The sequence below is a fragment of the Pelecanus crispus genome, chromosome 7, assembly GCF_030463565.1.
Source record: "Pelecanus crispus isolate bPelCri1 chromosome 7, bPelCri1.pri, whole genome shotgun sequence".
NCBI classification, from domain to species: domain Eukaryota; kingdom Metazoa; phylum Chordata; class Aves; order Pelecaniformes; family Pelecanidae; genus Pelecanus; species Pelecanus crispus.
Genome location: NC_134649.1, coordinates 36,085,757 through 36,100,310, shown reverse-complemented (window position 1 = coordinate 36,100,310; position 14,554 = coordinate 36,085,757). Strand labels below are relative to the sequence as shown.

Genomic DNA, 14,554 nt, shown 5'->3' with positions numbered 1-14,554 from the left:
GGGGCCCGGGGGCTGCCGTCGGGGCTGTCACCGCGGCGCCAGCGCGGAGCTCGGGGCTGCCTCGGCGATCGCGGAGAGCGGGCGGCGGCGCAGCACGGAGGCTGCGGCGAGATGGTTTAGGGGGCAGCGGGGAGCGCCTTCCCCGGCCGGCGGGGAAGGGCGAGGACCGGCCGCATCGTCCGCGGGTGGGAGCCGCCGGCCCCCCCCCCCCGCGGCACCGACCCCCTCGTGGCACCGGCCTTCCCCCCTCCCCGCCCCCCCGCCTTCCCGCTCGGGCTCGCTTTGCAAACCTGAAGCCGCCTTTAGCCAGCCGGGAGCGTTTCGTGTCCACGATGCTGGCTCCGGAGCGGGGAGCGATGGGGTAATGCCCGGCCCGGGGCCCGCGGGTCGCCTGTAGCCCCGGGGCAGCGGGGATGGCCGGGCGGGGTGCGGGGATGGGGTCCCCCGCGTCCGGAGCAGCGGTCCCGTCCCGTCCCGTGGCGGGCGGGCGGCGGGCCCGGGGCAGAGGGCCAGGCGGGCGCGGGTCGGTGCTGCGGCCGCCCCGGGAAGGCGGTGTCCGCGGGGGGGGTGGGGGTGCGGGGGTGGGTTTTGCCCGGTGGAGCGGGAGCCGCGACGTGCCTGCGTCTGGCACCAAAGCCTCGGCGGGGAGAAGGGCAAGGCGAGTCAGAGTCAAGTTAAAAGGGGCCCGGATACTTCCGTTGTTTAAACTTGAATGCTCGAAAATGGTCTGAGAAGCAATAAACAATCTGATCCTTTTTCTCCCCCCTCTAGAAATCCACTGCAGTATTAATCCAAGGAGGTGCTTTGGGGACAGTTGGCAGTACAATGGCTTCTCAGTACCTCATAGTGGCTCTGGCCATTTTCTCCTCTCTTACCCAGGTTGTAATAGAAGCCAGCTCGTGGTGGTAAGCATCTTGTATCGACTTGATTTTAAAAGGGGGTGTCAAGATTTGCTTGATTAAATGTCTATTTACTTCTTCCATACTTGTTTCTGAGGGAGTACCGCACGAACGAGACAGCAGGAGGGTAATGTTTTAGTTGTAATACGTTGTGTAGTAAAATGAACGGGTCTCTCGAGTAAGTGTAAATGTGCAACGTCTCGTGTTGTAAAATTCAGTTTTTAGAGTGCTGTAAAGTAGATTCTCTATGGATTTGATCATCCTTAAATTACTAGAATTGCCTCTTTTAAAAGAGTCAGTTCAACTCCCTTAGATTAGAAATTTTGCATAGATGAGACAGAACGCTGATTTACAAGTAAAAACTTTTATTAAAGTTTCATTTTGAACTTTTCTGCAACTGAAATGTTTATAAATATATTTTGTTACAAAGAAGTACATTTAAATTTCTGCTTTGGCAAATTATCTGTTTCTGTATAGTGTACGATGTTGGGAGTTCTTGAAATAGATGTTTCTCTGCTGTTTCAAGTGATCCTTTTTGGATTAATGGCCACTTTTTAATTGAAATGTATCATGTGAAGAGCACTTTAAGAATTAAGAAAACAAGTTGATTTTGTTTACAGTGAATATACTTGCCTCTGTGTTTTTGTGTGTCCTTCGGAAGAAGCTAGAAGTAGTCTGTAGCAAGTTTCTAACTTCTGGCTTGTTCAAGGTTTTCCTATTTGTTTATGGTAGAACAGATTGAAAAATAAAGACTTAAATCTGAAATGTGTGTTAAAATAAATTGGGGGTTGGGGGGCTTTTATCATTTTTGCTTTATTTAGTTTTCTGGCCTTGCAGTTGTTTGGAGCTTCTGTTATTTTTACTGTGTCCATTTAAGTTGCTAAAGGACTGCCTAGATGCAAGTCTTCCAAGTCTGCGTCTTACTTCAGTCCCTAATGTATAGTGATGACCACATGGATGGGAGCTAATAACTTCTGTGCTGTGCTGTCTTTAAAACAAAAGTTTCATATTTAAATCAGTTTTTTTCTCACCTGTTAGCAAAACCAGGAGTTGTATACTCATGTGTAAGATATAGTTCTGTTCGAGATTTATAGGCTTTTTTTTTTTTTTTTGAGTCTTCTCTTTATTAATCCAAATCTTTCTTTATGCAGGTCTTTAGGGATGAACCCTATGAACCCCATGAACCCTGTTCAGATGTCAGAGGTATATATAATAGGAGCCCAGCCACTATGTAGCCAGCTAGCAGGGCTTTCCCAAGGACAGAAGAAACTCTGCCAATTGTATCAGGACCATATGCAGTTCATTGGAGAGGGTGCAAAGACGGGCATTAAGGAATGCCAGTATCAGTTCAGACATAGAAGATGGAATTGCAGCACTGTGGACAACAACTCTGTTTTTGGCAGAGTCATGCAGATAGGTAGGAAGCAACATCTTTATGATTAAACTCTTGTCTAAGGATATGTATGGCACATACTGTTCTGCACTTGAAGCTCTTGCCAGGTTCTTACTGAGTACTGTATACAATCAAGTGTTTTTAAAAGTTGGCAAAGGAGTTAAATTATTTTTAGCTGTAGGTGATTTCCCCACCACTGTCCAGCCATGTGTCTCGGAAAACAAAGTAGGAATATATATTTGCATATGGGAATAGAGGAGAAAGGGAAATGCGGCCCTGAAATTGCCTTTTAGAAAACCTGAGACAAAAGGAAGGCAACCTAAGAGAGTTAAAAACAGCAGCGTCTTGTAAAATTAAAGATGTCCATGTCTAGTTCCAAAGTCAGCGGCTGCATAATAAATTGCTCTTGGTCTGGAGGTTAACTGAAAATTGCTGCTCTGTCTATTAGTGTTTACAGGCAATTCCTTCTTGCTTATTTCCAGATATGGTAACTTTTTTCTCTTTTTGAGAAAGTTAGATTCATGTTAAAAATAATGGGGCAGGGTAATTTTTATGAAATCAGTTCTATCAGAGCAATATGTGTGATTGTCCTTGTAACTTGCATTTAATGTAATCACGTCGCTGGTAAGAGAGACAGATTCCTGTTTAACATCTTATCACGATTTGGTGGGCACCCAACCTTTTCCCTATCGGATCCTCTTTGAAACGTGCTTCTCCGGTGCTCACGTGTTGCCTGCCTTTCCTGACATTTAAGGACCTCACCGTATTTTAAAGTCCTTGGCAAAATTTTAACCAGTGCTGCTGAACTGGGTCCATAGTGAAACCTTCCTCTGACTTTCCCACGTCAGACTGCTGATTCTGTGTAAGCAACTGAAAATGCCTGTTTTTTCTGGGTGGTAGCTGTGATCTTTTATGTAGTGATCAGTACACTGACAAACCCAGCAGTGCTTTTTAGTTGGAGATGTAAAGTAAAGCTTTTTACATCAGTGTTCTTCTGTCCTGCTTTAAAAAAATTAAGTTTTAAAATCAGACTCAAGCTAGGTTTATCTGTAAATGGGCTAACTCCAGTTAAGGTTGAAGGAATACAACAATTCACATTTGGTCTCAATTTTTGTTAAAAGAAGTTTTTATTTGGAGATTGTCAGGCAAATAGAAAAAAAATCTATTGCATAAAGTACCTAATTAGAACAGCTGATTTTAGATAAACAACATTCCCTAGGCTTTTTGCAAGCACAGTATTAACCCCCACATCAAGTTTGGGTTTTTGCCCTACCTGAGCAAAAGCCTAAAAGCACATGAAACATGAAAGAAAACTTTTTCTGTACACCCGTCTGTTCTAATAATCTAACAAAAGTCAGAAAAATAACCTGTTTAATATTTCAGCCTTTGTCATTCAGCCCTTACTTATTACCCAGGCAAGTGAGTATTAGACTATTGGTGTGAAGAAATGTACAGGATTGGGCCCGTGATTTGTGGTGTCTGTCTCGGGAATAGACGTTTCTGTCCTCCCCAAGTATGACCGACGCATTTAAAGGTGGTTTCTTTCAAGTTAAATAACTTTGCCGCACCCTTCTCCTGAATATGACTGTATTAGCTGATGTCTACACAGCAATTCATCATGTAATTAAGCCACTTATTCTAATTGCAGATGGAAGCAAGGTTAATAGCCATATTCAAGAGTTAAAGAGCCTAAAGAGCGTATTCACTGAGAACAAGAAAGGTGTTGTGGGTAGTAGTTGTATTATTTCATGCTGACCTTCGGTAATGACCAGTTGCTGTTCCTCTGAGTAGAAGGAAAAATAGGTACTTTTAGAGTCTGATTCAATTTTACTTCAGCCTGGCGTACCGTGGATTGTCAGGGACTGTCAGATACTCCTTACTCTCACCGACATGAGCAGATGGTAGTCAGGATCTGAATGCGCACGGTTTGGGAGGATTTTGTCATGTGAGCTAACGACCGTGCTGTCGCTGGCTGCGCACAGGAGAGCGCCCAGGCAAAGCACTGACTGACAGCACAGTAATTACCCCAGTGTATAAACGCACAGTCTTTCTTCCAGGATTTGTCCTGCAAAGTTAGCTAAAGCTGTACAAATAAACCTAGCATTGGGTTTGGAAACTTGCTCTGTGGCTTATTGAACTGCAAAATTTTAGGGCTTTTGTTTTCTGCTGCTCTCTTTTGCTGCTGGTTCCCAGGTCAGGCCATGGTCCTCGTTGCCTTCGCTGCCTTGCGCCATCTCCTGGCTTTGTGGCTGGCCCTGGGCTGGCTGTGCGTGGGCTTTGCAAACAGCTAAATGCTAACATAAAATAAAATAACTGGATTCTCTCCCAACAGCTCGGTGTAGTTGGGGTCCAGTCTATTCATGCCTGCCGCCTGATGTTGAATGCTTTTAAAATACGAGACAAAGAACATTTTGTATCTTATGTTCAGGTATAAAAAAATTGTTCAGTTCTTGCAGACTTATTCATATCAAGTGTAAAGCTCAGTTCCTTGCTCTGTGGGTGGCTTCCTACAGTGTATGTATATTGAACAGTTCCATTTCTATGTTTTATATATATGGGCGAGAGGGGACTCGAACGTGTTTGGAATGTGTGTTTCCTTGCCATGGCTACAATAGAGAGAAACGCTGGACTGTGGGAAAGGACAGATACGTTTGACAGTGAAGGAAAGCACAGTTGTGCCTAAAGACTTAAAAAAAAAAAAACCTAGAAGAAACTCAGAGTAACTCATCCGTGTGGAACCATCACTCTTAATGTGTTCCTGGGGTCGATGACTTGAGACAGTGTTGGCTTGCAACCTGCAGGGGCTTGAAATCTGCTTCCACAGCTGATGCTATTTTATAACTTGCCTAAATGTTCAAGGAGGGAACTTGGGGGGCAACTCTTCTTTCTGTACCCTAGCCTTTCCTTCTCCTTCCCACTAGAAGTAAGTTCTTTAAAATATGCTCCAGGATAATAATGAAAACTAGTCAAAAAAAGTCCGCTTTATGAGTTTAAATCCTGCAATAAACGGCGTAGTTAACCGTGTGAAAGCATGAGCTAACTAAACATGAAAAAGAATAAAACGGAATGGAAGAGGCGAGTCCTGTGGTCCGAAGCAGACCACGTTTCTTTCCTCTAAATCTAGTGGAAATTTTGCTTAAGGAATTAATCCAAAAATGTGTGTTACAGAACAAACGGGAACATTAAAATCTCTGAGGTTCCCCCTGCTATAGTTTTCAGTAAATGCAAGGCACAAGTCACTGCATAAAGCCAAATCTTTTTTTAACTGAAGAGGCTACTCCTGTAACCCTTTGTACCCATAATTCATGTAAGTACTTCCACAAGCAGGTGTCTGTGAGAGTAGACCATTGTAAGGGAGCAACGTGCTTCTCATCTTCCTTAAATCTGATCATTCCCAACATAAAACTTCTGATTTTTCCCATTTAAAACTAGCCTCTATTACTAAAATTAATTAAAAAGTGGATGACAGCTGTTATATTAACAAAGCTTCTCTGAGCACAGTGTCATCTTGGTGTTAAATATGGACCAGACTGCAAATTATTTATGGTCCAGAATGCTTGAAAGCTCCTATTAGGTTTGACCTGTTATGGTAGGTCTTGTACAAAGAGTTTCTGCCTCAGAATGTTGCTGCCTAAATACATATGACATGTCCAAAACGCAACCTCTTAAAGCCCTAATTTTACAAAGGCCCATGCTGTTCCCTAAGAAAAATCTTGTAAAATCAAGATAAAAAACTAGCTTGAGCTATTGATTGGACAAAAGCTTAGGAATAAAATTTAACTCATATAAATTGAAAATAAAAAGAAAATATATATATTTAGTCTATTCTCTGTTATTCTGGAAATCCTCCTTGTGGAAGTCGCAGTGGGTTGCTGTCTCTTAAGATGAAAAGCAAACTTCATGTGGACCCTCTGGTGCAAGTTTTGCAGGGGTTTTTTGTTTGTTTGTTTGAAAGCTTTTCTAGCTGTAGTCAGAACTCGTGGCATCCTTGGAAAAGCGATAGGGGAAGTCAGGCTCTAAATAAAGGTGGAATTAGATACCGTCAAGAGGATGGTACGTGGCCATATCTCGCGTTGTGGGTATTGTAATTTTTTCTTCCGAAAGTTTGAAACTTGAGGTTTTCAATTTCCATTTAAGGGCACCAGATGCAGGAGAAAACCTTCAAGGCCGCCTTGTGCCAAGGGTTTTTGCTTCCCTGTAATTTGTAAAGATGATTGTCCATGGACTTACTTGCCATATTCACATGAGCTGGAGTGGTGGATATTAAACAGCACAGGTTGTTGTTAGTTTTAAATAGCCTCCTACAGAAGTGCCTGGCTTACGCATAGGGTGAAAAGTTGTGTGTTATTCTGCTGCGCATTTCTTTTGATACCAGGAGGCTTTGTAAAATGCTATAACTTTAAATAAATTGGAGCAAGTGGGTGAAGCGCATAAATCATGTTGGAGAAGTAGTAATTTAAGAACCAGACTTTTAAAAGTTGTATTTAACATCTCTTTTTTTCTGAAAGACAGGGAGCCTGTTTCCCTTTCCGCCCCTCAGACAGGCACGGTTGCTTTGGCCCCTCTGGCCCCAATTCACCTCCTCCCTGCTCCCTTGTCCAGGTTTTCACCAGCATGAATGAGAAGCAACTCCTGCTCTTCACAAACACCTTGTGCGCTCTAATTGGATTGGGTTTTTCTGGAGCGAAGACGTTTTGAGGAGTATGGTTCAGGGTTACTCTACCTTTTAGTAGGCAAATGAATGTTGGTGGCTCTTGGAGAGCCTTTGCTCTCTCGGCTCATCAGCCGGGAGCCGTGCGCATGGGCTCTCCCTTAACACCGCTTATCTTTCTGCGCAGGCAGCCGGGAGACGGCATTCACCTATGCGGTTAGCGCGGCTGGGGTGGTCAACGCCATGAGCCGTGCCTGCCGGGAGGGCGAGCTCTCTTCCTGCGGCTGCAGCCGAGCAGCGCGGCCCAAGGACTTACCCCGGGACTGGCTTTGGGGTGGCTGCGGGGATAACATTGAATACGGATACCGCTTTGCCAAGGAGTTCGTTGACGCCCGGGAGCGCGAGAGAGTTTACCAGAGAGGCTCCTACGAGAGCGCCCGCATCATGATGAACCTGCACAACAACGAGGCTGGGAGAAGAGTAAGTGGCTGTGAAACAGCAAGTCCCTCTGCCCCGTCCGCGCCCCTCCTTTTGGGGAAAGACATGCCTTGGCAGGGCACAGGGCAGTGCTGGGCGGTGACCGGCCACCGAGGCTTGTCTCCATTTTGATGCACAAAACAAGAAAATAGCAGGGTGTAGGTGGGTGGGGAATATATGAGTTTGTTTTACTCCTGGTTGCCTGACAGCCTTATTGCCTTCCCCGTGGGGGAGGATTGGGACCAAAGTGCGTTGTGTTTTGCTCCATATTGTTTCATTAGAAGTGCCCAGCTCACGTGGATTTTCCGTAGAACAGACTTTTATTAGTTTGTATTTCCCACCAGGACAGTATGCGTTGGAGGGAAGAGGGATGCACTGGGCTTCCCAGGCTGGAATTGTGCCGCAGGATTGTTCTGAGTCTTCTTCTTTTTTTTTTTTTTTCCCTCCCCTGCTTTTAGAGGATGTGAAAAGCTCCTCCATATTATTAGAAAACATGGTCTTCTGTGGTTAAACATGTCTTTATGGTTTCTTTAATCTTGAAAATGCCTTAAATGAATGGGTGTAAACTTTTCTTTTTTTAATAGTCTGAATATGAAGAGCCAAAATCATTATTTTCCTAGAGCTTGAAGTGCCAGAAATAGTCGGCTGGAGACTTTACACTTGTGTTCTAAGGTGAAGAAGGATGAAAGATAATTGAAAATTAATAGTATTTAAATGTGAGAGGAGGGTGTCTGAAAGCAATGGACAAGCCAATTTACTATTAGCAAGAAGAAAAATTACACTTTCACAGTTGCTTACGGAGACTCAAGCAGTTTTTTCCTTCCTCAGCCTCATCTTTGCAGTGCCATTTGGCAGCGTTGAGACTCTCTGTAACTGCTGGGTGGAAGTTGTCTACAGTATCATCTAATGTGTCAGACCCCAGGATTTTTGGGGCAGTGTCAACACTGACTCTTATTTCTATTTGTGCAGGGCAAATGACTGATATTTCCCTGCCAAAGCTTTGTAAAGAGGATATTGCTATGTAGCTCTGTCTCCCACCCATAGGTGTTTGGGGGTTTCTTCTTGGATGAAGTCTCTCTTGCAGAGCAATATTTGGGATAGGAGGAGGATGCTGAGCCAAGAGTAGACAATCAGCCGCAGCAGAGCCAGGAGCAAGAGGAATCTTAACTCTTTCCCTAATTGCAGCCTCAAGCAGAGATCAATAGAGAGAGTAACTCGGATAGAAAATAAAGGGATGTTTTACATTTCTCAATGAAACAGCAAAATCCTTTGCTGGCATGAGAGCAAATTCCTAAAATTTGAATGCAGCCTGACTGATGCTGCTGTCTGGACTGCATGCGCTGTTGTGGCTGTCTCTGTGGTGGGGAGAGGCTGGCAAGAGCGCTCCCCTCCTCCTCCCAGCTAACGGGGGTGCTGGGGGTGCACATGGGTCTGCTCGCTCGCTCTTCCTTCCCAGCGTATTGCAGGGTGGAAGAGGATGCTAAGGCCAATATGGTGGACGGGCGAGTGGGAATGCGACAGAGGGCAGGAACTGAGGGGAATAAATGCTTTCACAGCCACGCTAATCTTTCACCATCCTTTTTGCTTTCTCTCCCTGGCTCCTCCAGACTGTGTACAACCTGGCTGACGTGGCCTGTAAATGCCACGGTGTCTCTGGTTCCTGTAGCCTGAAGACATGTTGGCTGCAGCTTGCCGATTTCCGCAAGGTAGGCGATGCCCTGAAGGAGAAATACGATAGCGCTGCCGCCATGAAACTCAACAGCCGGGGCAAGCTGGTGCAAGTGAACAGCCGCTTCAATGCACCCACCATCCACGACCTGGTCTACATCGATCCCAGCCCTGACTACTGCGTGCGCAATGAGAGCACCGGGTCCCTGGGCACCCAGGGCCGCCTTTGCAATAAGACCTCGGAGGGCATGGACGGCTGTGAACTCATGTGCTGTGGCCGGGGGTATGACCAGTTCAAGACAGTGCAGCGAGAGCGCTGCCACTGCAAGTTCCACTGGTGCTGCTATGTGAAATGCAAGTTGTGCACAGAGATCGTGGACCAATTTGTGTGCAAATAGGGGACGGACGAGGTGGGAGGAACTGCAGCCACCCGCCAGCAAGGGGTGTAGGCCCCTCTCCCCTTCCACAGGACCATCTCCACTTTATTTATAGAGTCCAACAAGTTGTTGTCTTCTTTTAAAAAAAAAAAAAAAAAAAAAAAAAAAAGGGGGGGCAGGGGAAGGAAAAAGGAAAAAAATAAAAAGAAAAATATAAAGGTTGCAAAGAGAAGTGCCTGGAAACCTCTCTGCGTCCATCCCAGAACTGTGTGCGGCTTATATTTTTGGCAATAATGGGGAAGAACCTGAGAATATTTATTTTACAAACTAAAAAAAAAAAAAAAAATTGACTTTTCTTAAAAACAATAGAGTAGTTTGAGGGGAAAATCCAACATATCCTAATTTAGTCCCGTGGGACGTAATACATGTGCAGTAGCCAGAGCAACCATGTAATGTGCTTGGGATGTTAGAACAATTGTTATGGATGAGAGGAACACACAGACCTGTCCATGACTCTTAGTTTCAGACACTAGAAGTTATCAGAATAGGGTATATAAAGCTGTTCGGTACATTTAGGGCTCTGTAAATAAGGGGTGGTATATGCATCACGAAGTGCAGTGTCAGTTGCATATCTGAATGTGCCCGCTTAAGTACGCAATGTCATCGGAGGGTAAAGAGCAAAGGATCATAAAGGCTTCAACTGTGCTATTCCTGAGTCACCATGTCTGCTTCCGGAACCTAACAAGACCAAAAAAAAAAAAAAAGAAAAAAAATCTGCCTTGACGAATAATAAATATATTCTTCAAGGCAGAATTTGGCCTTAGCTAGTTGTGACGTTTGAGTGTCTCATCTTACAGAGCAGTGCTTCGCTACTACCGAGTATGGAGAGCGGCCGAGGTGCAGACTGCATGGAGCGCTGCAGCTGGCTGGAGGGGAGCTGCATGCTTGCAAACAGGTTCGGTCTCCCAGCTTGCAAAGCCCATAGAAAATAGAATTTGCCAAATTTGAAAATGCCTTAAAAATGGTGTAATAGCTGGCTGTCTTTTGAAACACATCTTGACAAATAACTCCTCTAATTTTACGTGAGAAAATAAATCATTAGATATCCACTGTTGGAATGATTGATTTTTATTTTTTCGCAGATTTTGGGAACGCTTTCACTCAAGGAGACAATAGTTTCATATTTTAATAATGTTAACTGGCTATTATAGTTCAATGAGATGTTGCAGCAATACCAAATTTATCATCCTATGTCTTTAATACACATGCTTTAGATAATATATTGCAGATATACACTACAACTGTTCAGACTATACTTGAGCAGTTACATATATATGGGAGAACTGTGGTCTGCTGGTGTCTGATATTTCAAAGCTTTTTGTACATATATATTTTAATGATTTAAGAAATAATAAAACTTTTAAATTACAGGGGCAGTTCATCCCCCATTTTCTTTTTCAGATCTCTTCAGGTTTTTAGATTGACTCTAACCTTTTGGTGTTTTTTATTTTTTTTTATTATTTTTTAAAAGCTTTTATAATTAAAAAGTTTTAAGGATAATCACAAAGAAGTAAGCCTCTTCCCCGCTTTAGGACTTTCTTGGGTGGTTGTTAGAGGCAGCACCCTGCACTTGAACTGATACCGGTCTGGAGATCACTTCTATTCCACTCTCACGTTCAGGGCATTATTGCTTGTTGCTGAAAGGAGACACCTTCCAACTCTAAAACGTGCTGCATTTGGCCCTTGTTTTTCAGTTTTTGAAATGGAAATTCTTATTTGTTGAACAATGTGCGTTCCCTGCAATGCTGTGTAGTTACACAGGATTTCATCATTGGTTCAGATGCCTCTTTCCAACTCAGTCGCATCCAACAAGTTAAAGAAAATGGTTTTGCAAATATCGAGTGAGGAAAATCTTTCACTTTAGCCTAGTTGTACTAAAGCCTTAACTTTTCACGAGCCTTTAAGCTGTATCATTAAGTTCATCTTGATCATTTATCATCTTCTTAAATGGCGCTTTATTGCTCTTAATTTATTGTACAAGGACATATTTACCCCTCATCTTCAGATGTTTGCAAAGAATATCTTTAAAATAAGATAAATAAATAAAGCACTAATTCATTGAATATGTCACTTTGGTTTTATTGTACAAAAAGCATGATCTTTTTCTTTTCATTTGCTGAATCACCTCTTGTTCCTTTTTAGTGACTTTTGAGCAGAACTGAGTATCATGATCCCAGCTATTAAAACACTATTTAATGTAAAATATTTTACTTGTCATTCAGATATGTAAATCTTCTATGCCCTTTCCTCTGTTCTGTACATTTAATGTACATATTTCTGTCTTGCGTGATTTGTATATTTCACTGGTTTAAAAAAAAAAAAAAGAAAGGATTATGCCATAATGGAAGATAGACTATAAAAATAAAACTTTGGTTGTATATTGGGAAGTGGTTTTAATTATCTTTCAGAGGAGGTTTTGTTAAAACAATGAGCAGAGTTGATTTTTAAATTTACTATGTGGTAAAACAGGGAAGTGATTGTTCACCAAACATACAAAGCACATCTTCAAGTTTTATTTCTATGTTAAGTAGGCATACAGATGTAACTACTTCTTAAGTAGAAGGGGAAAAAAACCCAAACCCCATCTCAAATCCCTGCGACTGTGAGCTAGAGAGCATTTCAGAGATGGGCAAGTACTTAATTTGCAATGGATAGGGACCACGTTATTTGTGTCCATATGGCTTCCAGGGCTGCTTGTAGTGATTCTGGGACAGTGGGGCCTGATCCTGTGAACAGCTTCCTCCGTAATCCCAGTGATGGCAGCAGCATCCTCGTGTTTGCAAAGGTTTCCAGCATGACTTGAGTTTTCGAGACTGGGTTTTGTGCGGTTTGGGTTGTGCGTGCGGTTGCTGGAGGTGCGGTTCCCCCACCCATCAGTCTGACTGCACTTGGGCTGCAAGGTGAAAGCAAGCTCACCATTTTTTCCTTAGACTTCTTGCCCAGAAATTGAGCGTGTATGAAGGGAAGAATCCTTAAAAAAAAAAAAGGCAAAGTACAATGAAGTGTTAGTAGTAAGGAAGTAAAGTAGAAAATGAAAATTAATGTAAAAACCAAGCCTTCTGTTTTGAGACTGACTTTTCTTTGAACTGATTTCCTGAGTAAGTCACATTTTTTTTCTGCTATAGGGAGCTTGATGAATTAGCGGCCTTTCTCTACCTCTCTTCTGCTTCTTTTCTTCTTCTTTTTTTTTTTTTTTTTTTTTTCTTTTCCCAAGGATAACCTTCTAACATATCGAAACTCCTTCTGGCTGCCAAGAATGTATTATCCCACAAACCAGTAGACCAACATCGTGTGTTTAAAATAGCGATTCTGGGCAAATGCAATGTTCTGTGGTCCTATTACTGACATCTGGTTCAGTTTTCCTTCACTTGTATATTGACCAGTATTCTTTATTGCAAAAACACAGCCCCTATTTAGGAAAGTCAGCATTTTTTTGGACTGGATTGTATTCAAGCTCTTCCCAATAACAGAAAAGTTACCAAAAAATTTCTTTATTGGCAGCAGTAAATATCTGTATTCAAAATAGTCATTATGGGCTCAGATACAAGAGAATTGTTTTTAATTTGCAGCAAAGTATATCTGTTTAATTTTGTTAAAAATGCTGTTATCCCCTGGTTCAGAATCTTGTATTTTTAGTAATCTCTTCAAATATTTGTGTTCGGTTATGGCTTTGCCAATACCGATTTTCACCCTGTTTTTGCAAAATAATTGAAGCCCCAGGTGTTAACAGGGGATATACCAGGAACAGTGAAGAAACCCGAAGAAATGAATGGCAGCTTCGAGTCAGGCACTGCATGCAGAAAGCAAGCTAAAATCTTTCCTTTCTTAAAGACATGTTTGACAGAATGATCTTACGAAGGTGAGACAAAACTTGCAGAAATTGATGCTGAAGCTGACAGAAAGACTGCTGTCCTTTGGGTAAGGATTCTTGAGAAATAATATCTAAACTGTTAGGATATTCATTGTCAAAGGGTAGTTTTGCAGAATCAGGAAAGACATTAGTTTTTTATTCTGGACTATATGCTAGAGGAAACTATGAAAACAAGGGGGAAAAATAAAGCTTTCTTGAAAATACAGATAAATATGTATAGCTACTTTATGTACTTGTTGACTGTGGTAGTCTTAAAATTGCTTATCTATTATTGAAGTCAGTTTGGAAGGCAGGCCAGATCTGTTCTTCTGCTCTTCAAATTGTATTTAAAATCCTCAACAGGGGAAAAAAAAAAAAAAGAAAAGAACTTTCTCCCCTACTACAGGCACTGGTATATCTGTTTATGTTGCAGCACGATAAATGAACCATGTAGGAGTGCAGTGAAGGGTTTGTACATGAAATTCTGTTTTTTTAAAAGGTGTGATTAAAAAAATCCAATCTGTTTCATTCTCTGCTCTTATATGAGGTTGCGTGTGTGCATTTGTATATATTCTGCTGGTATTTTCCAATTGTGTTGGCCAAATTCTGCTTTTAGTTATGGTTAGGCATCTCTCCTGACTTTGGTGGTGTCATATGAGCCTGACATTTTTCGACCAGACGTGAAGGCCCCCCTGCTCAAAGAGAATGCATATGAAATATATCAGCCTTTCTTCTGTGGGCTGGTTATTTAAACATGGGTAACTGAATTATTGTGAAACAAATTCTGGGACTGCAGCTGCAAAAGCAGTAATACAGTATATTCGTAGTGATGTTTCTACGCCGTACCTCCTAATTTCCCAGTTGATTTCCAGTGCAGACAGAAAGTCTAGAATGCATGTGGTATGTTCCTCATCATATATTTTATAAATGTAAAATAATGATTTGCCAATTACTGTTTCTATTATAGAGATAAAATTAGATATTTTGGGCCCTCATGATTTCTTGAAGACCTCTTACCTTTGGCTGTATTGAATGTTGCTGGCTAGGAACGTCATTGAGCGGTGTGATGTGAAGTTGCTTTTGGTAACGCCTCTGAAACCCGGGCTGTGCTGCGTGAATATTGGTACACTGTATGCTTTTATAGCCAATGTTGGTTTACGTTGTGTTGTCTTTCCCAGC

The 14,554-nt window shown here is 42.5% G+C and overlaps 1 protein-coding gene across 1 annotated transcript; it reads left to right on the top strand.

Moving 5' to 3' along the window:
- The first annotated feature begins 771 nt into the window (after positions 1 to 771).
- Positions 772 to 9,486, top strand: WNT5A (Wnt family member 5A). The gene is made up of 4 exons (XM_009488916.2): positions 772 to 905; positions 2,051 to 2,316; positions 7,131 to 7,423; positions 9,028 to 9,486. The coding sequence occupies exons 1-4, from the start codon at positions 826 to 828 to the stop codon at positions 9,484 to 9,486; spliced, it is 1,098 nt and encodes a 365-aa protein (XP_009487191.2). The 5' UTR covers positions 772 to 825.
- The last annotated feature ends 5,068 nt before the right edge of the window (positions 9,487 to 14,554 follow it).

Excerpts from the sequence above, each read along its gene's own strand:
- WNT5A (XM_009488916.2), top strand. The coding sequence starts at position 826 with ATGGCTTCTCAGTACCTCATAGTGGCTCTGGCCATTTTCTCCTCTCTT. Across the intron at positions 906-2,050 it reads ATAGAAGCCAGCTCGTGGTG|GTCTTTAGGGATGAACCCTA; the intron begins GTAAGCATCTTG and ends TTCTTTATGCAG. Across the intron at positions 2,317-7,130 it reads TGGCAGAGTCATGCAGATAG|GCAGCCGGGAGACGGCATTC; the intron begins GTAGGAAGCAAC and ends CTTTCTGCGCAG.